Source organism: Choristoneura fumiferana, chromosome 22 (assembly GCF_025370935.1).
Source record: "Choristoneura fumiferana chromosome 22, NRCan_CFum_1, whole genome shotgun sequence".
NCBI classification, from domain to species: domain Eukaryota; kingdom Metazoa; phylum Arthropoda; class Insecta; order Lepidoptera; family Tortricidae; genus Choristoneura; species Choristoneura fumiferana.
The window spans coordinates 1,351,443-1,375,681 of NC_133493.1; the positions used below are offsets into that span (position 1 = coordinate 1,351,443).

General features: G+C 37.8%; 1 protein-coding gene across 1 annotated transcript in view; it reads right to left on the bottom strand.

Annotated features, from left to right (window-relative positions):
• LOC141440314 (nose resistant to fluoxetine protein 6-like) overlaps window positions 1-23,377 on the bottom strand; it is a 48,569-nt gene extending 25,192 nt beyond the window's left edge. The window contains 4 exon segments of the mRNA XM_074104797.1: window positions 215-371; window positions 1,100-1,270; window positions 2,634-2,782; window positions 23,275-23,377. Of these exon segments, the coding sequence (XP_073960898.1) occupies window positions 215-371; window positions 1,100-1,270; window positions 2,634-2,782; window positions 23,275-23,341 (544 nt within the window). The 5' untranslated portion in view covers window positions 23,342-23,377.
• Between the last annotated feature and the right edge of the window lie 862 nt (window positions 23,378-24,239).

Here is a 24,239-nt window from a genome sequence, read left to right on the forward strand (position 1 = left end):
GCAGGGGTAACAATCCATAAACAACTTTTTTGTTTTGATAACTGAATTTTACTACTCTTTTGTTTTTTACTGTAATGCATGTAACGGTCTTAAAACCTGTGATACCCTTCGCGTCGGCAGGTGTCCATGGGCGGCGCTGATTGCTTCTCACCAGGTGACCCACATGCTAGTTTGGCCCCTCTTATATGAAAAAAGTTGGATCTTTCGAACTTACTTTCGATTTCTTCGGAAGGCCAGAAAAAGTAATACGCAGAGCAGCCGATGTTGATCAGCAAGATGGCCAAGATAATGGCTCCGACGCTCCAGTCCAGCGCATCGTATGGCAGCTGGTCAGCTTGGGTCTTGCAATAGCGGACTGAGAGGGACTCCACCTGGGAAGTTATGCTTTTATTAACTATGACAAAAGAGGACAGTTAGAGCAATTTGAAGCAAAGCCAACGAGACGATCATGTCATGGAAAGGGATGTTTGAAAATAATTTCGATCAGATTGGCGATCCCTTGCAATAGCAAATCTACTGTGTTAAAAATGTAGTTGTGCTATTAAATACTTAACATTGTAAATCTGTTAAAAAAATATACCTCGTTGAGTTTCTTGCAGAGTTTTTCTCAACAAAAGTTTTCCCGAAGTGCTTGTTATAGCTCATCCATACTAATATTATAATTGTGAAAATTGTATGTTTGTGTGTCTTTCAAGTCGAAACGGAGCTACGGATCGACGTGATTTTTGGCATAGAGATAGTTTATGGGCCAGAGAGTGACATGGGCTACTTTTTATCCCGGAAAAAATCCTATCCCTATCTACTATCTGTTCCCGAGGGAACAGCGCGCGATAACCGAATTCCACGCGGGCGAAACCGCGGGCAAAAGCTAGTATTGAATAAATATATTTTTGACTCTGAATTGCGACTTTTATTTAACTTTAATTTTATTAAAACACACATGTATTCACAAACAGCAATAAATACAGATCATAATCCGCCACAAGTTTAGTCAACACTCACAGGACTTTGAGCTTTGACTTTTGACTTTGGCTTTTGATTTTAACTTTCACTTTTTATGTTTTCATGAGCACTTGGCGGCAACAGGGAACAATATTACCTGCAATCCATAACCCTGGTGGAGGCTGACATTCAGGCAGCTGTGCATGGCAGCGGCCGTGGACTCTCCAGCGTCAGCATGCGTCAAGTTTAGACCGCAGTGCTGGTTGGCACACACTCCGCGGTGGAGCTTGGAGTGCTTGTAGTGTTTCGCCACGTGGGAGGAGAAATTCTGGAGAGAAATGGTTGGTTTAGTAAAGAAGGCTCAAGTTTAAGGGTGCTGACAAATTTGAGCATACACTTGCAATGAGCATTCTAGCGAATGGTACATATAACTAGAGAGCGAATTTGAAGTAGCGATTACAAGTTTAATATGGATAAGACTGAACAAGTATTTATTTTTATCAAAAAGGTGCGTAATAAATAAGATCTTTATTTTTGAGCTGTATAAAACTCCTTTAATTAGAATAAAATATTTTTCTTTATACATATATAGTTGGTTGCAAGAATAACACTTATTTAATCGAATTATCTATAAGATTGCATTACGGTAAAGAATAACACTTATTTAATCGAATTATCTATAAGATTGCATTACGGTAAGTTAGTAATAAGATAACTGTAAGACCAATAAACAAGATGATATCTACTAATTCAATCTTTCTATCTACCTAACCAACGGCACTAGTCATATGAGTATCCATATTAAACTTGTAATCGCATCAAACCCGCTTTCTATACATTACAGGTAAAAGCTCATAAAATAGACAGAAGTGTTTCAGCGAGCATTCTAACGAGCATTCAAGCTAAACGACGGTTTTGTTTTGAGCTTTTTACCGAGCATCTGTCCGATATCATCGCAAATCATACGACATCATCATCATCATCATCTCGTCGCATTTTGACGAGAATTTACTAGAGCATTCCATATATATTTTTTTTTATTCGACTGAATGGCAAACGAGCAAGTGGGTCTCCTGGTGGTAAGAGATCACCACCGCCCATAGACACCTGCAACACCAAGGGGATTTCAGATGCGTTGCCAACCTAGAGGCCTTAGATGGAATACCTCAAGTGCCAGTAATTTCACCGGTTGTCTTACTCTCCACGCCGAAACACAAAAGTGCAAGCACTGCTGCTTCACGGCAGGATTAGCGAGCAAGATGGTGGTAGCAATCCGGGCGGAACTTGCACAAGGTCCTACCACCTGCAAATTCGTAGCTAAGACTATGTTTGGCTCTATTCGTTGTTCAGCTCGACAATTTAAAAATGGCGAACGCTCAACGTTATGTTTCAAGTGAATGTTCAAGTTGATCAGTACATTAAGACAATAGAGGATGGTGGCTTGGCCGCCGACTCTGCTGCAGCAGTGCTTACACTGCTGAAATTAAACGTTTATAAAACGCATTTCCTTCTAAGTTGGCAATGTATTTGCATTATTTCTGGTCTTTAATGTATTTAAGTACATATCTATCTATTGATTGTGCAGCTGTAACCAGGTTATCCGTCCAGGTGGACGTCCTAGGGTACACTTGGGGATTCATAGCGTAATCTAAGCTTACTTTGTTGTCTGTTGCTCCATTATTTCTAATTACCTTAATGAACTGATAGAGCGGGGTGTCGTCTTCCATCAGGTCAAGGTCCACGATGCAGTACACCGCTCCAGGGTCGCGCATGCAGAGATCGAAGTCGTCCAACTCGGACAGCGCTGGCATGGAGTAGTAGTCCAGCTCAGTCCCGCCATCTGTTGGGAAGGCAGAGTGTTTGTTAAAAACATCAACCGTAGTTACAAAAACTTAGGGGCGGCTGTAACAGACCTAATGCATTCTAACTGAAATGTAATTGCTAACCCCCCTTATTCATAAACGACAATCAAACCTATTTTAGTTAAAATGCCGCTAAAATTCGTTTGTCCTTATCTGTCACTTCGACATTTGTATTTGTTAGAAAGGGACAAAGCATTTGTTAGTTAACATAGGCTTGTTAAGTTTTATGAATAAGGGGGTAAATGTCTAAGTATTAGAGAGGCAGAGTCTTTATTAAAAATATCAACCGCGGTTAGACAAAATGAGGACTAAAACAGATGTACTGCATACTAACTGCAACATAACAACTAACTGTTAGTGAATTTATTATTGAATCAGGCATTTCTTTTTGGAGGGCAAACAATTACTTTGTTCACTTGCGACCTGATAGCTACGTTTATGCAACAAATGTGTATTCATGCATCTCTTCCACCTCCACACTGTAAGATAAGAACATATACACACATATCATACAAACTGTCCCCACCAACACACTAGGCGTTTCGAACTCAATTAGAGTTCACCGTCAGAGCAACACAACCGTACATCATGGTGCCAGACAAAGTTATACGTAATAACATATTTTATACTTAACTATTAATTATTATTTTATTCATTTTATCGATTGATCAGATTAATCATTAAGATTGTTTTTTTGGAATCTTTTTGTATTTTTTATTTCAATTCCCAATTTTTGTTACTTTTACGGTCCGGTCTGTGCATCTATATGCACAGAAAAACCAGAAAAATAAGACCAGCGCTGGGAATCGAACCCAGGTCCTCGGCATTCCGTGCCGAGTGCTTTACCGCTACACCACCGCTGGTCAACGATACAGACACGAATTTCTCCTATGCACCTCATATCTCAGCTTATGTTGTTTCTTATTTAGCCACTTAAGCAGCGACACTAGCGACATCTATGCCGTAGCCCTCAATGACAAACTTTTCGGCACTCCATCGAAACTAACCGCTCACCCGGACAAGAGATATCGTTATCAAGCAATCAAATTAAGATTGTTTTTTTGGAATCTTTTTGTATTTTTTATTTCAATTCCAAATTTTTGTTACTTTTACGGTCATCCCGTAAAACCTATATCGAAAATACAAACTGAAATATAGATGCACAGAAAAGTTTTTGTAATAATACGTTTTTGGTAAAAATTTCATCTTTAATACAAGCTTTTTTGCTGACTTTACTTTTTGTTTACTCTACTTGTATTATCACCTAAACTACATTTGCATACCAAATTTCAAGTCGATGCCATTAACCGTTGAAGAGTTCCGTCTTGTGGAGATGATCCTGGCCGGACTACCAGGATGTCACTACCAGATTATTGTATTGTCACGCAATTTACATAAGCATACCAAATTTCAAGTCAATCCAACTACTGGAAGTTGGTCGAATTTAACTTGCAAGATTTGATTACAGACAGACAACGGGACAGGTGAAACTAAATACGAGTAAAGGCATGTTAAAAGTCACTTTTCGAGGCTCTCTATATTATGTTTCAGGGTGTATACTGGTTTACACAGATGTTCACATATTCGCTCTTTCAACAGCGCTAATACTTGAACAGCCTGCGCGCGCATTTCGACACATCCTTAGTAAATCTATTAGTATACATACGTAAGTTACAACATATACCTATTTATGTGTACAAATTGTCTATTTGACGACCGGATGGCCAAGTGGTTAGAGAACCTGACTACGAAGCTTGAGGTCCCGGGTTCGATTCCCGGGAGGGGCAGATATTTGTATGAATAATACGAATGTTTGTTCTCGGGTCCTGGATGTTTAATATGTATTTATCTATATAAGTATGTTTATCTGTAGCCTAGTATCCTTAGTACAAGCTTTGCTTAGTTTGGGACTAGGTCAATTGGCGTCAAGTGTCCCATGATATTATTATTATTATTATTATTTATGTTCTACTACAAGCATAAATGCGAAAAATTTCGTGTACTTGTTATTTTAATTTATGTCACCGCAGCCTACTTATATACATCCCACTGTTGTGCACAGGCCTCCTCTCACAATGAGAGGTCTTGGGCCGTAGTTCCCACGCGGGCCCAGTGCGGATTGGGAACTTCGAACACTCCATTGAATTGCTTCGCAGGTAATTGCTTCATAGTTGCAAGTCCGAAAATATTGTTTGTTTACACTTTACTACCTTGTCGGTGTCACTTCGTGTATGAACTTTCGAACAATATTGACAGAATAAGGATAAATAACAGTGTGTTAAAGTGTAAAGATATATTTGGCCTCGACTGTACACTGTACTCAGTAATTTATCCAGTCAGTTGGTATGCAAATTTATAGGTGATGCGGTGAACGCTAGGTTCAAAGACGGTCATTCGTGTCGCGCTCGAGGTTGTGTTTTGTTTACCGGAATACCGGAAATGAAGCCTTTATTGCTCATCATCATCATCATCATGTCAGCCGAAAGACGTCCACTGCTGGCCATAAGCCTCCCCCAAGGCTCAAGGCCTTTATTGTTAGCGACAGTTAATTATTTATGTTTTTTTAACCCCCGACGCCAAAAGAGGGGTGTTGTAAGTTTGACCGTTATGTGTCTGTCTTAATTTGAAATCAAGTTTTCTAGCGATGGTTCTTAGACATGTTTATTCCAAATCGGTTCAGCCGTTTTTGAGATATTGAACTTTGAAGTGACAAAGTGGGGGATTTTCCGACTTTTTGTTGGTTATTAATAAACCATAGCTGGTCTAAATTTTTTTTTTACTCGACTGGATGGAAAACGAGCAAGTGGTCTCCTGATGGTGAGAGATCACCACCGCCCATAGACACCTGCAACACCAGGGGCATTGCAGATGCGTTGCCAACCTAGAGGCCTAAGATGGGTACCTCAAGTGCCAGTAATTTCACCGGTTGTCTTACTCCACGCCGAAACACAACAATGCAAGCACTGCTATTTCACGGCAGGATTAGCGAGCAAGATGGTGGTAGCAATCCGGGCGGACCTTGCACAAGGTCCTACCACCTGCCACCAACTGCCACCTAGATATAAGTAGATATAAGACCTAACCTTATTTTGTTAATAAAGTAAATTATAATATTTATTTAGCTGTTTTTGACGTATTGAACTTTAAAATGATAATGCCGGTCGGGGGTTTTAAAATTTTTCTAATTCGTTTAGGTGAGGTTATTTTATTATTATTAGTCTTAATACAATCTCACAAATCTCATCTCACTTCTCACTAATCTTATATATGCGAAAGTTTGTAAGTGTGTTTGTTTGTTTGTTACTTCATCACGTCAAACCACTGAACCGATTTGGATGAAATGTGGTATATAAATAGTTTGAGTCCCGGGGAAGGACATGGGATAGTGTTTTTCCCGGAAAATGGCATATCCCGCGGGATAGCGATAAACGGATTCTATGCAGACGGAGTCGCGGGTAACAGGCTAGTGTCAATATAATAATAATAATAATCCCAGCCTATATACGTCCCACTGCTGGGCACAGGCCTCCTCTCAGAATGAGAGGGCTTGGGCAGTAGTTCCCACGCGGGCCCAGTGCGGATTGGGAACTTCACACACACCATTGAATTGCTTCGCAGGTTTGTGCAGGTTTCCTCACGATGTTTTCCTTCACCGTAAAGCTCGTGGTAAATTTCAAATGTAATTTCGCACATGAATTCCGAAAAACTCAGAGGTGCGAGCCGGGGTTTGAACCCACGATCCTCTGCTTGAGAGGCCATAGGTCAAACCACTCGGCCACCGCGGCTTCGTGTCAAATAAATATATATTATATTGATTAGTGTTTTTATTATTTTTTAATTGCAACACCTTATCAACCGTTACCGTACTAAGGGAATAATTTCTGAAAGCACACTACTAGAAAATATAATCCGAATATAGTTAACTGTACGTTTATTTTGTTTTTAACACCCGACGCAAAAAGTGGGGTGTTATAAGTTTGACCGCTATGTGTGTGTCCATGTGTCTGTGTGTGTGTCTGTCTGTGGTACCTTAGCTCTTAAACGGGTGGACCGATTTGTATTCAGTTTTTTTTACTTGAAAACTGGTTTTCTAGCGATGGTGCTTAGACATGTTTGTTCAAAATATTTTTGTGTTTGTTTTGTATGATTTCCGTAATTTCACTCTCCTGTGGCCCGGCGGAAGACCAGTGCTGGTTCAACCAGCGATATGCTGAGCCGGGAAGTTTTTATAGCGGCAACACTTCTTATTATTTTCCTTTCTTCTTTCTTTCAAAATCGGTTTAGCCGTTTTTGAGATATTAAACTTTGAAGTGACATAGTCGGGGGTTTTCAACTTTTGGTTGGTTAAGTTATTTAGAGACGACTTTGGCATTTCTTTTATCGAACCAACTATCTTACGTATGAGTTTCAAAACTAAAATTTTGCTACTAATAAAATGAAAAAAGATGAATGCAATTAATTAAATACGCTAAAAACCCGAGGCGAAATGACTTGAATTTAGATAATTTATTGATCTTCAAAGGTTAGTTGTTACATCAGACATGGTATTTAGGTATCAGACATGGCCGTTTTATCCTGTCTCAATGTACCAAGGCAGAGTTTTGCTTGGACGGGGCCTTGAAGCATTTGACATTTGAGATTTGATAAACACGTTGACATCTATGTACTAGACTGCATGTTGTTAAAACGGCGCACAAAAACAGCGCGGTTTTGTGAACAGTTCAGTAGAGTCTGTTTACGTCCGTGACAGCGGTTGTGTCAAAGTAATAGGCGACCAGATGGCCTAGTGGTTAGAGAACCTGACTACGAAGCTTGAGGTCCCGGGTTCGATTCCCATGTCGGGGCAGATATTTGTACGAAAAATACGAATGTTTGTTCTCGGGTCTTGGGTGTTTACTATGTATTTAAGTATGTATCTATCTATATAATTATATTTATCCGTTGCTTAGTACCCATAACACAAGCTTTGCTAAGCTTACTTTGGGACTAGGTCAATTGGTGTGAATTGTCCCGTGATATTTATTTATATATTAATATTGATGCACCGCGCGTTTTGTTCCAAACAGCCTGTCTAGTGCCGTAAGGTACATAGATGTTGATGGATAAACATTTATCAATTGTTAATATTAGCATCAATCCTAGAATAAGTAAAGGATAGGTAAGTTTTTGCCCTAGCAGGCTCCATGTAGCTCTCTAATGTTTATTTGTCATCTCATATCATAATACCATGATGGTTGTAACGAATAAATGAATCCTACTAATCCTACTCCTACTAATATTATAAATGTGCAAGTTTGTGAGTGAGTATGTTTGTTACTTCTACACGCCGAAACGGCTGGACGGATTAAGATGAAATTTGGCAAAAAGTTAGTTTATAACCTGGGTTAAAACATAGGATACTTTTTATATTAAATATAATGACCCGGATAACTCACGTCTTAAATCGAGTGTGCGCGTGTTGCAGCAGCCGCTGAGTCGCGTTGCTCCGAAGACGAAGGGCTACGGATTAGCCCGAAACATGTCGAGCTAAACTCGATTTAAGACGTGAGTTATCCGGGTCGTTATATTTAATATGAGTGAGTCTCACGGTAGTTTCATAATACTTTTTATCCCGATATTCCCACGGGATAAAATCTCTAAATAACAACCGCGGGGCTTAGAGTCATGAAATTTGGTATGTAGGTAGCTGTACGCCTGGAATATCACATTGGCTACTTTTTATCTCGATGTTCCCACGGGATAGGGATAAAATCTCAAACTAGTAACCGCTGTGCTTAGAGTCATGAAATTTGGTACGGTTTGGACTTCTGGGATAACACATAGGCTACTTTTTATCCCGATATTTCTACGGGATAATGATAAAATCTCAAAATAACAACCGCTGGGTTTAGATTTGAAATTTGGCATGGGTGTTTTAATTTAACGTCAATGAAAACCATGATGTAATTAAAATCAGGAATTTCAATTCAACTGCTGTATACGTGTGCGAAGCCGTGGGTAAACGCTAGTATGAATATAAAGCCCCTTGGTCAGAGGCACCCTGTGTCTAAACCATGCCTTAAGCAGCGATTCCACCAGAGATGTGCTAGGATGTGTTGCGAGGAATATGTTTCTCATTAACCAATAGAAACGGTTCATTTACCTCGCCTCGCTCCGCTCAGCTGTTTCCAGCAGAGATGTGCTATGCGAAGATGTTTAAATGAAGCGTTTCTATTGGTTAATGTAAAATACATCCTCGCACATCTCTGGTGGAAACGCTGCTTCACCCTACCTAGGTTTTATTTTCATTAAATTAATTGTGAAAATTGGCGAAGTATGAAGCAGAATGCGGTGTGGTAAGTAACCGGGCATCGCGCGGCCGGCGTGGCGCAAGCCTGCGCTTGCGCAAGCCGCAGATATTGCGGTAGCGAGCCTTGGCCGTGGCTAAACATTCAGGTATCTATTTGATTTTGCTAGAGGTAGCTTTCTTAATGTGCGTGGCAGTTTTTTTGGGTTCCGTAGCCAAAATCGCAAAAACGGAACTATAAAGTTTTGCCATGTCGGTCTGTTTGTCTATTCGTCCGTCCGTGGCTTAGCTTAGAGACTATTAGTGCTAGAAAGTTGTAATTTTGCATGGATATATACAGCAATTATGCCGACAAAGTGGTATAATACAAATTGTAGGTTATTTATAGTGTACCCATAGACGTAAACTGGGGGTGATTTTTCTCCTCTAACCTTATAGTGAGAGGTATCGTTGTATAGGTATTTTAAAATTATTACGGGGCTATAAAAGATCTTCCGAAATGATCGAAACTAGTCGGACCATTTCTGGCTTACAATCGTGAGTTGAACAATTTAATTTAGTGATTTGATTTATTAATTTTAAATTCCTTAGAAAAATATTACTTGATTTTTTCGTAACGGCAACCTTATCCTGGGCGTGTCCGACACGCTCTTGGCCGGTTTTCATTTGTATAATGTGTAAACTACTAACAATACTTCTACAAAATGATTGAAGCGGAACACACACACAGTCGGACTTGCTCGACTGTTTCGGACTAGTCGAGTCGAGTTTGACTAGTGTTTGTTTATTATTGTTATTGATCTTAAGAATTAATTTTACCGTCGAAGTGAATGGAACAGTGATTATAGCATCGAGGACGGTGTGCTAACGCAGCCTCGACGCAAGGTTATCAATTTTGAAGTTATTTTAGTTGCGACAGTGAATTGTAAAATAAGTAACTACTCATGTAATCATCCATGTATATTTTTAAAAAATCAGGAATATTTCAAAAGGTTGTTGGGTTAGTTTGCCTAAATACTAGAGATGGGCCGAATTTGGTTTGAACCGAATACGAACTTTGACCGAACATTCAGTAAAAATAAAAAAATTCGGCCTTCGGCAAAATTCGGCAAAAAAACTTCGTATTAATGACCTGCCTCTAGTAAATTTTAAATACGAGTACGTAGATAAGAAGAGATTGTTAATTTTTATTGTTGAAACACGTTAATAATTTAAAAATACAATATGCTTCTCAAGCATAAGAACATTTTTAGAGAGTATAAAGTTGGCCAGCAATAAATTTTCCAACAGACCTAATAAATTGCGGTTATTAAAGGCAAATACCATTTCTCTAATAGAAAAAAGAACTCGTGAAAACTTAGGTTCAATAGCATTCCGAAAATTAGATAAAATAGTTAAACGAAGTATAAGAAAGGATATCAGAGACAACAACACCAATCTAGTCAAGACTGCACTTGTTAATAATACATCACTTAGAGCGGCCAAGCAAGGAATCTTAAAAGGAAAGCCCTGGATTACCAACATGAGGGACGGAAATGGCAACAAGCATAGCAATAGGCAGAAAATATTACAAATCTGTACGGATTTTTACAAGTCACTTTATTCTGACCCATCCAAAAATTATAATTTAGAAGACTACTTTTGCGCTGACAACATCCCCCCAATCACAGAAAACGAAGTGGATAAGGCTCTTCGAAGCATGAAAATGAATAAGAGTCCAGGGCCTGATGGAATCAGCACGGAAACTCTTATATTTGGAAAACAGATTTTACTTCCCCATCTCACTATGCTATTCAATCTCATACTCAGCTCTGGTAAATATCCTAAAGATATGTGCCATTCTAACATAATACTCCTCCACAAAAAGGGTGACAAGTGCAACATTGATAACTACAGACCAATCAGCCTTATCTCACATGCCTATAAGACCTTTATTAAAGTTATAGAAAATCGTATTGTTGGGACAGCTCGACCAGCACCGGCCGCCCGAGCAAGCAGGATTTCGCCCCGGATTTTCGACTACGGATCATCTTCACACACTCAACCAGCTCATAGAGAAATATAACGAGTTTAATAAACCTCTTTACTTAGCATTTGTGGACTACTCCAAAGCATTCGACAGCCTTCAGCATTCTGCAATAGAAACAGCGCTCCACAACCAAGGCATTAATTCAACGTACATCAATCTACTAAAATCAATTTATAACAACAGCACAGCCAACCTTAATCTCAACAATTTATCTGGCCAGTCGTTTAACATAGAAAAAGGCGTTAAACAAGGCGACCCGCTATCACCCAAGCTATTCACTAGCTCACTGGAGAGATCTCAAAAGCCTGGCGGTGGTCTGGAAGGCAAGGGGTGTCATTGTAGCGAAAAAAGGTTGACAAATCTTCGTTTCGCCGACGACATAGTCCTTTTTTCTTCTACGGCCTCAGAGCTCGAACAAATCTGCAAGATCTCAGCTCTGCGAGCCTTCGGGTTGGGATTCTGATGAACCGGACGAAAAACACAGGTTATGACCAACAGCACAAAACGTAGGATTGAGGTGAACGGGCACGTCATACAATACGTCGACGAGTACATCTACTTGGGCCAGATAGTATCTTTCAGCAATAGGCAGGATAAAGAAGTGGACAGACGTATCGACAATACCTGGAAGAGCTTCTTGTCCATGAAGAAGCTATTGAAGGGCAACCTTCCACTGTCACTTACGCGGAAACTGGTCGACTCTTGTATACTGCCCACCTTAACCTACGGTGCCCAAACATGGTCCTTAACCGAAATTCAGAAGTCCAAGTTGAAGGTTTGCCAGAGGGCTATGGAGCGCAGCATTTTGAGTATCAAAAGAACAGATCGGATCCGGAACACCACACTGCGCTCGAAAACGTGCATAGCAGATGTCGGGAGAGAAACCGCCAGGCTGAAGTGGGACTGGGCTGGCCATATCTGCCGCATGCACCCGGAGAGATGGGCACAGGTTACTACCCAGTGGGCGCCCCTAGATGGTCAACGGAGGCGCGGCAGACCGAGACGGAGGTGGCGGGACGACTTGGACGCATTCAGAAACGACTGGCAAAACTTAGCTGCCGACAGGGGAAGTTGGAAGTCCGAGGGAGAGGCCTTTGCCCAGCAGTGGGACATAGCAAATGGCTAACGAAAAAAAATATGCTTCTCAATGTTTAGTTTGTGAAAATTGTGAACCAAAATATATACATTTTATAGTTCTTATGTAATTAACGAATTGTAACCAAGATAGTTAATAAAAGAATAGGTAAGTACTAAGTTTATTTCATTTTGTTGCATATTTTACTGATATGACAGACATGCTTTCTATTAACTTCAGTCGAAATAGTACAAGTAGGTATTTTTTCTAGTGCCGAATGTTCGACTTGTATTATTTGGTGTTTTTTGTGGCAATATTTTTTTTCTTTCTTACATTTAATCGAATTTCGGCCAAATGCACGGCCTAAAATATGAATTTATAAGTTTGTGTTAATTTTGGAGATAGTTAGAAAATCAACTTTGCTGCGTAAAAACACCGTGTTAATGAGTTAATTAATAGTTAGTGGTTAAAAGTTCTTTGATTATCTTAACTGTCACAAGTAACTGGCCACTTCACTTAGATAAATAAATGTCAAAGTCACATAATATGTTTTGTTTTTTTTTTTCAATGTGGCTCTGTGCAATTGGGACAATTTTGCCAGTGTCTAGTAGGTTTTGCCGTTGTACGGTAAAAAAAATCTAGAAAACGAAATATGAGATAATGGAGGATGGACGGTGACAGCGCGAATCAAGTCACATAATGCCTAGTACATAATAATTTTCCCGCCAATCGTTGACGTTTATGACAAACGACGGCGACACTTGACAGAAAGTGGTAAATATCTTGTCATGCAAATGCACAGGATTATGTTTGGGCGGAATGACAATTTACTTATTTGTTCAGGAAATTAAAACAAAAATATTGTATGAAAGTTTTCTTGAAAGAAAAAAAGAAATGTTTATTTGCATAGAACACGCACAAGAAGATGATCTTCTTCTTCTTAAATTTAAGAGTCGATGGAGTAATCGCCCCTCCTCATGGTCACACATGATAGGACACTTGATACGACACGACAATTTCTTTCTTAACCTACTGGATGGCAAAGTAGAAGAAGATTTAAACAAAATTGGTAACAGTATTCAGCCGATACATCAACATGCAAATTAAAATAATAAGTATAAAGTAAATCAATTGGCACAAAAAAAAATATTAATATTAAAATCAAAATATCTAAAGTTAATTGTTCTGATATAATTTAACACCCCTTAAAATGTTATTATGTTCTTATGTTATCGTTAATTTGTTAGCACCTTGTATACGATAAATTGATAATCTAAGTAACGGGCTAATTAAATTATTAAAGCACTAGCCAATTCTGGACTGGAATTTTAACATTAAAATGTATGCGCATATCCAATATTCCGCAGTGCCTGAAGACTAGAGTCTTCGACCAGTGTGTGTTGCCAGTGATGACTTATGGCGCTGAGACGTGGTCCTTGACTGTTGGCCTCTTAGAGAGGCTCAGAGTCACGCAACGAGCTGTGGAGAGAGCTATGCGTGGAGTTTCTTTGCGCGATAGAATCCAGAATACGGAAATTCGTCGAAGAACTAAAGTCACTGACATAGCTGGAAAAATATGTAAATTGAAGTGGCAATGGGCAGGTCACATCGCTTGAAGAACAGATAACCGTTGGGGGAGAAAAGTCCTCGAGTGGCGACCACGAACCGGAAGACGAAGCGTTGGCAGGCCTCCCACCAGGTGGACTGACGACATCGTGAGAGTAGCGGGAAACCGGTGGATGCAAGTGGCGAGTTGTCGTTCATTGTGGCGTTCTAAGGGGGAGGCCTTTGTCCAGCAGTGGACGTCTTCTGGCTGATGATGATGATGATGTATGCGCATATATTCCAGTTAGTGATGGGTCCAGAGAATATTCTCTCAGGGAGAATATTCTGAAATATTCTGCTCAAAACGAGAATATTCTCGGAGACAGAGGATTTAAAATAAGAAACGAAACAATTAAAATGACCCAAATTAAATATTAAGGTCCGAATTTAGCTAATTAATATGCATTGGTTGAAGGCCAATAATAATAGGAATAATTTTCTACCAGTCTGAAGTCGGTGCCTCAGCACGAGTTTGTAGTCGGTTTAATTTTTTGTTATAATCTTTTTTTTTAATAAAACTAAGATGTTACCTAATGACACTCGTGTTTATTTTCTACATTTAAAACTCGGATTTTTTAACAATAATAATAAGTGTAAATAAGTACATTGGTGTTATTTACTACCGACAGCGTATTATTGAAAAACAAGCGCGAAAACCGCGACCTTTTTACTCTTTCACCCTAAAACACATAAAAAATGCTTCCATAATATTATTTTCATCACACTTGCTCGTAAACAGTGTCGTAACATGCAGGCTACCTTGGTTGCAACCCCCCAAATAAAACCCTCGACCTTAATGTGCTTGTCATGAAGCCCGTGGTTGGTAAATGAGTCATTGCCCGTACTAATTTTCTTGTCATGAAGCCCAAAGTAGGTAAATGAGTTTGTTACTGCAGGGCGTGCTGCAGCACCTGCACGTCGGGCACTTGCTGCTGGGGGCAAGAGCGCAGTCAGCGGTATCGGCAATTTTTGAAACAATATCAGTTTTTCTTTTACAAATATAAAATTTTACTCGCAAATGTGGTGAAAAACATTGTATGTCGCACGGGCAGTAGTAGAATTACGAACATCGACTCATTAAAGCCCTCGTTCTAATAGACTCTCGTTCGTAATTCCTTATTTACCGCCCTTTAAACAAAATGTGCTATTAAATAGTAAAGTCCGGGATTTCAATTCAACTGCAAGTTCTAATGGTTTTCGCGAGCAAAGCCGCGGGGATGGCTCGTCGTTTAATAATACGTGCGGTCGCATCTCCAAGTATTATTAAATGACACAAACACGTTTCAATGCGTACGCGGTAGGTCGTTGCAATTAACCTTATCATTATTATAAAACACTTAGAGACATAAGGATAATAATGAACAATACGAACATTTATTATTGGGTCGTTTAAGGTACAGTCAACTTCTTATACTTCTGAGCAAAAATTTTATCAAAAAAAAAACCGGCCAAGAGCGTGTCGATCACGCCTAAAATAGGGTTCCATAGCCATTACGAAAAAATTAAGTAATATTGTTCTAAGGATTTCGTCGTATTTTATACGGAATCTTCCAAGTTTAGGTATATTTTATACCTTAGGCTGATATTTACTCATAAAATAATAATAATTCTCAAGCAAACTTAGCCGTTATAGTTTTCCTTGAAAGTTTGATTATACTTACTACCATCCTGATTTTTTCAAAATTTTCCACCAGCGGTTTAGATTTTAGAGGAGGGGGGGGGGGACGATCGATTTTCATGAAAATTAGCACTTTAAAGTTGATTTTTTCGCAAACATATCACTGAATCGAAAAATCGTCTTAGCAAACCCCTTAATAGTTTGAAAAGGCCTATCCAACGATACCCCACACTATAGGGTCAAAATCAGCCCCACTTTACGTCTACGGGAAGTACCCAAAAAAATGTTTTTTGATTTTTTTATTGTACTATTTTATCGGCATAGTTTACATATCTATCCGTGCAAAATTACAGCTTTCTAGCATTGATAGTCCCGTAGCAAAGCCGCGGACGGACGAACTGACAGACAGACAGACATGGCGAAACTATAAGGGTTCCGTTTTTGCCATTTTGGCTCCGGAACCCTAAAAACCCGACTGCCTTAAAAGCTAAAAGGCAGAAAATAAGTCTAGTGGTCTCCTTAGAACTGTGCCAAGTAGCTAATTTAAAGTTCAACAGTCGGGACCCATTCAAATCGTGACTAACTAACTAATTCTTGGTAAGGGGTCCGACTGTTGAACTTTAAATTAGCCACTTGACACAGTTCTAGACCACTAGACTTATTCTCTTCCTTTTAGTTTTTAAGGCAGTCGGGTGTTTTTTTTTTTTATAATTTAATGTTTTATTTTATACTTTATTGATATTTCTGTGAAAATGGTAGATTAAAAGTATAATAATCCCTATATATTTTAATGGGCTAATAATTAGCTTTCTGCCATATTTTTTTCGCAGTCGCCATATTGAAATATTTTTATACCCTATGACACTCCGACAGTTATGAAGAAACCAAAGATACCTTATACTATTATGTTAAAATCCGTCTAGCCATTTAGGCTGCAGCGAGGACCAAAGACATGCACATACATACAGTCAAGGGCAAAGATATCGACACGGCCAAAATTACAAAAATAAGTATACACGACTTTATGCACTTAACATTAAGACTGTGTATACATATTGATTTAGATGAAATTCAATATACAGATAGTTTGCGTCCCGGGGAAAGACACAGGATAGTTTTTATCCCGGAAATTGCATAATGCCCGCCGGATAGTGATAGTGTTAGTAGTTCATATATATATATATTTACCTAAAACGTTCATATGAGCAATTTTTGTACCCTACTAATATTACAAATGCGAAAGTAGGTGAGTATGTGTGTGTATGTTTGTAACTCTTTCACGCAAAAACGGCTGGACGGATTTAAATGAAATTTGAAATGTATATAGAGACATCTGGAATGACACGCAGGCTACTTTTAACATTATATTCACCGGGATAAAATCACGAAATCTCAACCACGAGGTTTTTAACCCTGATACACGACATCACGAAATTGACAAGATTTCATTTTGTTTTACTACCATTAAATTACTACAGGAATCGAAAGAGTTTTGCCTCCTGAACATGGGAAAATATTTATTACTTATAATTTATTTCTCCATATTTAAAAAAAATGAAAAAATATATCTGAATTTGCCAACACTACCACAGAATAGATGTTTCCTTTGCCTTTTTCACCAGAAAAAGGAGCCGTCATAATTTTGAGAACGTCTACGTCAGATTTACGTGATCTTTTTTTTTAACAGAGACTAGACAAAAGTAATAGATCTATTGTGTGGTAGTTTTGGAGTTATGCCCTTTTAGAATAAGCACATATTAAAAAACTTATAATTCATTAATTAATAATCGTAGCGAAATTTGAAAAATATCAGCGTCTTTCTCTTTCCAAACAGATTACAGAAAACGAATCAAGTTCAATGAAGATCACGATGTCAGAGTATTTCCATGACATTTTGTTTATTCCTTCACGCTTCAGAAAAAAAGCTTGTATTAAAAATCATTATTTGAACAGAAAATTGTCGATGCCGCGTAACGTATGCCATTTAATTGACAAAGACATTTAATTTTAAAGCTCTTCTGTAAAGTTTGGTCTCTTGTCAGATACGCAACATTAATCATTGTTTTTGCAGTACCATTATACAAGGTGTTAATTAAATAATTGAAAAACACAAAGTTTGCTCAGAATTGGGAGTAAAATCGATTACACTATGTTTTAAATCAGGTTGTGTTTGAGTTTTTAAATCCCTTTTTAGGGTTCCGGAGCCAAAATGGCAAAAACGGAACCCTTACAGTTTCGTCAAGTCCGTCTGTCTGTCTGTCTGTCTGTCCGTCCGTTCGTATGTCACAGGCATTTTACTCGAAATTGTGTATATCAATGAAATTTGGAGTACAGATGTCTTGTCAAAGCCGTTATTTAGTTTTGTAGTTAAATTACAAAAATAAATAAGTATATAAATATTTATAGGGGGGCACTCCATACACGTATCAGAAATTTAAAAAAAAAATTTTATTAACTCGCATCAACGTGTGGCACATAGTTCGACAGCTCTTTTGAAAAGATAGTAAGGTTTCTCAAAAACTTTTTTGATTAAGTCAAGATTTCCGGAAATAATCGCTCCCAAAGTAGCAAAAATTGTGTCCCCCCTCTATCTTGTAAACCGTTTGTCCAAAAAATATGGAAAGGTTAATAAATACTTTCAACGAAAATTGGTTTCAACATGATCGGATATACCGTTTTTAGTTATTGCCGAAAAACTGCGCTTCTCAACAAAAGGACGTAAGTGCCGTGAAGATACGCTCTTTTTCTGGTAATATATTTTAAGACTGTAGTAAGTGTTTTAATTGTGTTATAACGCACATAATATTACTTGATTTTTTTCGTAATGGCTACAGAACCCTATCTTGGACGTGTCGAACACGCTCTTGGCCGGTTTTTTTACTGTTCCCAGTCTAAAAATAATGTTAGCAAGGTTCAAGGTTTCATATTATATAATTAATACTGGCCGTTTTGCTGTCACTATGATTTTCTTCTACGACGAAGCACAACTTACAAATTGGTACAAACGAGTGTAGTGTTAGATAATATCAAATAGAATTAGTCAAAGTCAAAGTCAAAATATCTTTATTCAATTTAGGCTTATTCAACACAAGCACTTATGAATGTAAAAAAAAAAACTACCACCGGTTCGGAAAAACCTCTGTTGAGAAGAATCCGGCAAGAAACTCAACGAGGTATATTTTTTTAAACAGTTTTTACAATATTATTAAAATTGATATGTATACATCACAAGTATTGAACACAACTTTATTTTTAACACAGTAGGTTCGCTATTTGAAGGGATCGCTAATGCGGATCGGAATTATTTCCAAATATCCCTGTCCATGATATAATCATTAACATTATAATACGCCTTAGATATTAATGTCTTCTTGGCAATAGATTTCAATTTTGTATCTGTTTCTATTATAATATTTTTTGGAATTTTATTATAAAAACGTATGCAATTTCCCAGAAATTACTTTTTGGTTTTTAGACAGTCTGTAAGATGGATCTTTAAGCTTCTCTGTGTTTTTAGGAGCCTGTGGCTTATCGACGTTAGTGGGAAAATCACACATGTTCTTCCTTACATATATGATTATTTCAAAAACATAAAGCGACGGCAAGGTACCTGTTTCCTTAAAAAAAGATCTTGAAGATTCACGCGTCTTCAAATTATAAATTGCTCTAATTCCTCTCTTTTGTAAGATAAAACTTTACTCAATGTCTGCAGCAGATCCCCATAAAATAAGGCCGTACGAAATAATGCTACTTATTAAAGTATGCAAAATACACCAACCGTGCCGTCGCCACATCGGTTAGCTGCCGTATTTTCCAAACTGCAAAAGCAGCAGAGCTCAATCTACCCGCGATTACTGACTTATACCTAATGCCATCCACGAAGACGCGTGATTTTGTCAAAATTAGACATTAATGACATTGTAATAAGAACCACGGCACGCGTCACCGTGAATGACTCTACCTATAGTAGGAAAACAGGAAAATTTTTTGGGATAATGAGATATTCGAAAATAAATGCAACCAACTAACTTAGAATGAAAAAATATTTTTGGCGCGTTTGAAGTTTTAGTTTAATTCACACCTTGTGATTATTCCTGTAAACCATGTTTCGTCATCAAGTCCTGGGCAAAATAATCTAAAGATCCCAGTGAGGAGAAGTAGGACAATCCCGGGACACGGGGACATACGTTACGTTAATCGTACATTATTACCTAAAGTACTGACCCCCAACGTCCCCCATATCTGTTACAGTTAGTGCTACTAAAAGGTTTATTTTTAAAGGATAATTTACGCTTGTAAATAGTGTATAATACTAAGAAATATTATTCGTATACAGCCGTGGTGGCCTAGTGGTTTGAGCTATGGCCTCTCAAGCAGAGGATCGTGGGTTCAAATCCAGGTTTGCAACTCTAAGTTTGTCAAAATTTATTTGAGAAATCACATTTATTTACCACGAGCTTTACGGTAAAGGAAAACATCGTGAAGAAATCTGCACAACCTGCGAATAAATTTAATGGTGTGTCAAGTTCCCATGTATTTCGTAAAACTCGAGAGGTGCGAGCTGGGGTTTGAACCCACGACCTTCTGCTTGAGAGGCCATAGGTCAAAACCACTAGGGGACCACGGCTTAAGAGGCTTTATAGAAACTATACTGGGTGTCCCAGAAACCAACGACAAACCATTGAGAGCTGATAGAGCAGCTCAAAAGCCATCGATTTAACCCCCATGTATGTTTTGCGATTTTTAGTTGTTTCGGAGATATGGATCATTTTAATCGGAGTTTTTGGCATTTTTCCTTATGTCCATGTTACGAAAAATGCTCAAGTTTATAGGTGAAAAGTAAAGATTATAGGTGGTGTAGTACACGGCAAACACAAGTATGGAGAAACCAATTTATGTGATTACTAAAAAAGTTGACCCCAAAAAAATAATTGCAAATGGGTTTAAAAACTTCATTAGCTCAAAGTGATTCTAATTATGAAAGGCACTACTGAAAAACTTTTAAAATAACGCATAAACTTGAGCATTTTTCGTAAAATGGACTTAAGGAAAAATTACAAAAACTCCGATTAAAATGATCAATATCTCCGAAACAACTAAAAATCTCTGAACATACATGGGGGATTCAATCGAAAGCTTTTGAACAGCTCTATCAGCTCTCAACGGTTTGTCGTTGGTTTCTGGGACACCCTGTATACTCGTAAATGTGTGTAATATGCGTTGTATTCTGAGTAAACAAAACAAAGGATGCCGTAGATATATCTATATGTTAATTTTAAGTTTACTATAGAAGGCTGATGACCACTTTATTTACGTCTTTTCCGGTAAAAGCCTGGTTTGGATTAAGGTTATTTCATCTAAAGGCAACATTAAGGAAAATGGTTATTTTAGGTAGAGGTACATTTTTACGCTGTGCAAAAGGTTTTTCTGTTTTCACCCGAATGCCCGAAGGAGGGTTATGTTTTTCGAGCGTATGTATATATGTATGTATGTGGGTATGTATGTCGATTTCTTTGGTCCTCGCTGCAGCCTAAACGGCAAGACGGATTTTAACATATGAGGTATCATATGTTAAAATCCGTCTTAATTGTCGGAGTGACAAAGGCTATCGGCTATAATATTTCAATACGGCGTCTGCGACAAAAATATGGTGGGCATAAAAAAAAAATTTTTTTTTTCAAATGAAAGCTAATAATTAGCCCATTCTAAATATATCACACTTTTAATCTTCCGTTTTCTCAGAAATATAAAAAAAAGTATAAAATAAAACATTAAGTAATTTAAATATACAATTAACCTGACTTCCTTAAAAACTAAAAGGAAGAAAATAGGTCTAGTGGTCTAGAACTCTGGTAAATAGCTATTTAAAAGTTCAACAGTCGGGACCCATTTTAAATCGTGACGCTCCAAAACTCTTATGGGTCCCGACTGTTGAACTTTTAAATAGCTATTTACCAGAGTTCTAGACCACTAGACTTGTTTTCTTCCTTTTAGATTTCAGGTTTTTGATTTTTTAAATTTACTTAGTGTTTTTTATTTTAATCTGTTTAATTTACATTAATTGAGACAAGACCGGCTCGCACCTCTGAGTTTTTCGAAATTCATGTGCGGAATTACATTTGAAATTTACCACGAGCTTTGCGGTGAAGGAAAACATCGCGAGGAAACCTGCACAAACCTGCGAAGCAATTTAATGGTGCGTGTGAAGTTCCCAATCCGCACTGGGCCCGCGTGGGAACTACGGCCCAAGCTCTCTTGTTCTGAGAGGAGGCCTGTGCCCAACAGTGGGACGTATATAGGCTAGGATGATGATGATGAATTGAGACAAACGACTTTGGAATGCAGATTTGTTTTCTTTCCGCATCCGAAAGGTTAAGCTGCCATTTTCACAAGAACATAAAAAATAAGTAATAATAATAATAATAAATATTATAGGACACTTGACACCAATTGAACCTAGTCCCAAACTAAGCAAAGCTTGTACTATGGATACTAGGCAACGGATAAATATAATAATAATAATATTTAATTAATGAGAATTTTTGACCCATACGATTTTGAATGGGTCCCAATAATAGTGAATTTGGGGATTTACGTTAATTCTTTCAAATGTTGAAAAGAGAACGTAAGTACCTCTATTTAATCCGTACTAATATTATAAATGCCTCCATACATTATTAATGCGAAAGTGTGTGTGTTTGTATGTTTGTCCGTCTTTCACGTCGAAACGGAGGAAGGTGGCATAGAGATAGTTTATGTGCCAGAGAGTAACATAGGATACTTTTTATCCCGAAAAAATACAGTTACCGAGGGAACGGCGCGCGAGAACCGAATTGCACGCGGGCGAAGCCGCGGGCAAAAGCTAGTTATTTACTAAGGGCATGGCCACTGCAATTAAAAGTGTGGGGGTTTTACTTAGATTGTAAACGATCCATTATCAATTACAGAGGGTGTAGGGTTGTCATGCTCACGTCTCCCGAATCACCCTGTGCCTACAATTTTTGTGTATTCGATGTTGATAATTGAAAACATCTGCTTGGATTCCTGTCTTCTTTCAGTTTAAAAAGGTTTGCATACGTATAATTGGTACACAATATTTTAGACTATCGCGGTTATTACTCGTACTAATTTTATCAATTAAATTCGGGTTTTGTTCCGCGTACATTGATTTTAGTCGTCTCGTGATCATGGCGCATGCGACTGTGCCGAAATATCGAGCTGCTCTAGAATGAAGGTAAGCGGAGCAAAACCCGAAATTAATTCATAAAATTCGTATAATTGGTACAGTCAAGGGCAAAGATATCGACACGGCCAAAGTTACAAAATTATGTATACACGACTTTATGCTCTTAATATTAAGGCCGTGTCGATATCTTTGCTTCTTGACTGTACCTTAAATGCTCGAACGATTTAATATAAAACGATTTTCACATTCATCATTTAATACATTAAGTATATAATTCATGATTAATTTAATTATTTATCAATCAGGATGTACATATATAGTAAAATTAACGTTTTTTTAATTTAAATTTGGTTTAATAAGTTATAAAAAAATTCGATTGATAATTTTAAATTGAAACGAACGAATTAAAAAAAAAACAGTTATAGATATTTATTACATTGTCCAGCATTAACTTAGTTAGAAACACTTTTATCACGTTATTAAATTAATTATCAGTATTTAAGAATATTTAAGTATCATTCTCATTTCAGTTTTTTTTTTGCTTTTAGTCAGTCTTAATTCAATTACCTAATTAATAATTTAATCACGTTATATTTTATTTACTGTCAGATAGCAAATTACAAAATTAAAATAAATTAATTAAATTTAATTATCAATTAGAATAAACTTACCATTGCCGGTAGTGTTTTGTCCCGCAGCAACATTCACTAAACAAATCACTGCTAGGTACCACCACATTTTGAGAGTGGCGAGCGACTGCGGGCGTGCGCGAGCGCATGGAGCAATGCAGGTGGGGTCGCATACGCATTGATTTTGAGTGGTGGCGGTGGTGTTACTAAACTGAAAAAAATGGAGTAGAAGATATCGCTTTTCAGTCATTCTTCAGATTTATTTATTCGACTCATTCAATAGAAATGTTTGAATATAAGTTTTTGGTAAAAAAAAAAATATGCAAGCTAAGATTGGTTTTTTGGAATCTTTTTGTATTTTTTATTTCAATTTCAAATTTTTTGTTATTTTTACGGTCATCCCGTAAAACCTATATCGAAAATACAAACTGAAATATAGATGCACAGAAAAATCAGAAAAATAAGACCAGCGCTGGGAATCGAACCCAGGTCCTCGGCATTCCGTGCCGTGTGCTATACCGCTACACCACCGCTGGACAACGATACAGACACGAATTTCTCTTATGCACCTCATATCTCAGCTTGTGTTGTTTCTTATTTAGCCACTTAAGCAGTGACACTAGCGACATCTATGCCGTAGCCCTCATCGAGAAACTTTTCGGTACTCCATCGGAACTAACCGCTCACTCGGACAAGAGATATCGTTATTAAGCAATCAAATTAAGATTGGTTTTTGGAATATTTTTGTGTTTTTTATTTTAATTCCAAATTTTTGTTACTTTTACGGTCATCCCGTCGTGGTCGTGGTTTTTCTGTGCATCTATATTTCAGTTTGTATTTTCGATATAGGTTTTACGGGACACAACATGCATCTTCTCCAAACAAACACGATCTAAATATAACTCAATTTATGTATGTATGTATGTAAACTCTTTATGGCACAAAAGAAAAGAAACAAAACACGATTGAAAAACTATGAGATACTTGTACAAAGGCGGACGTATACA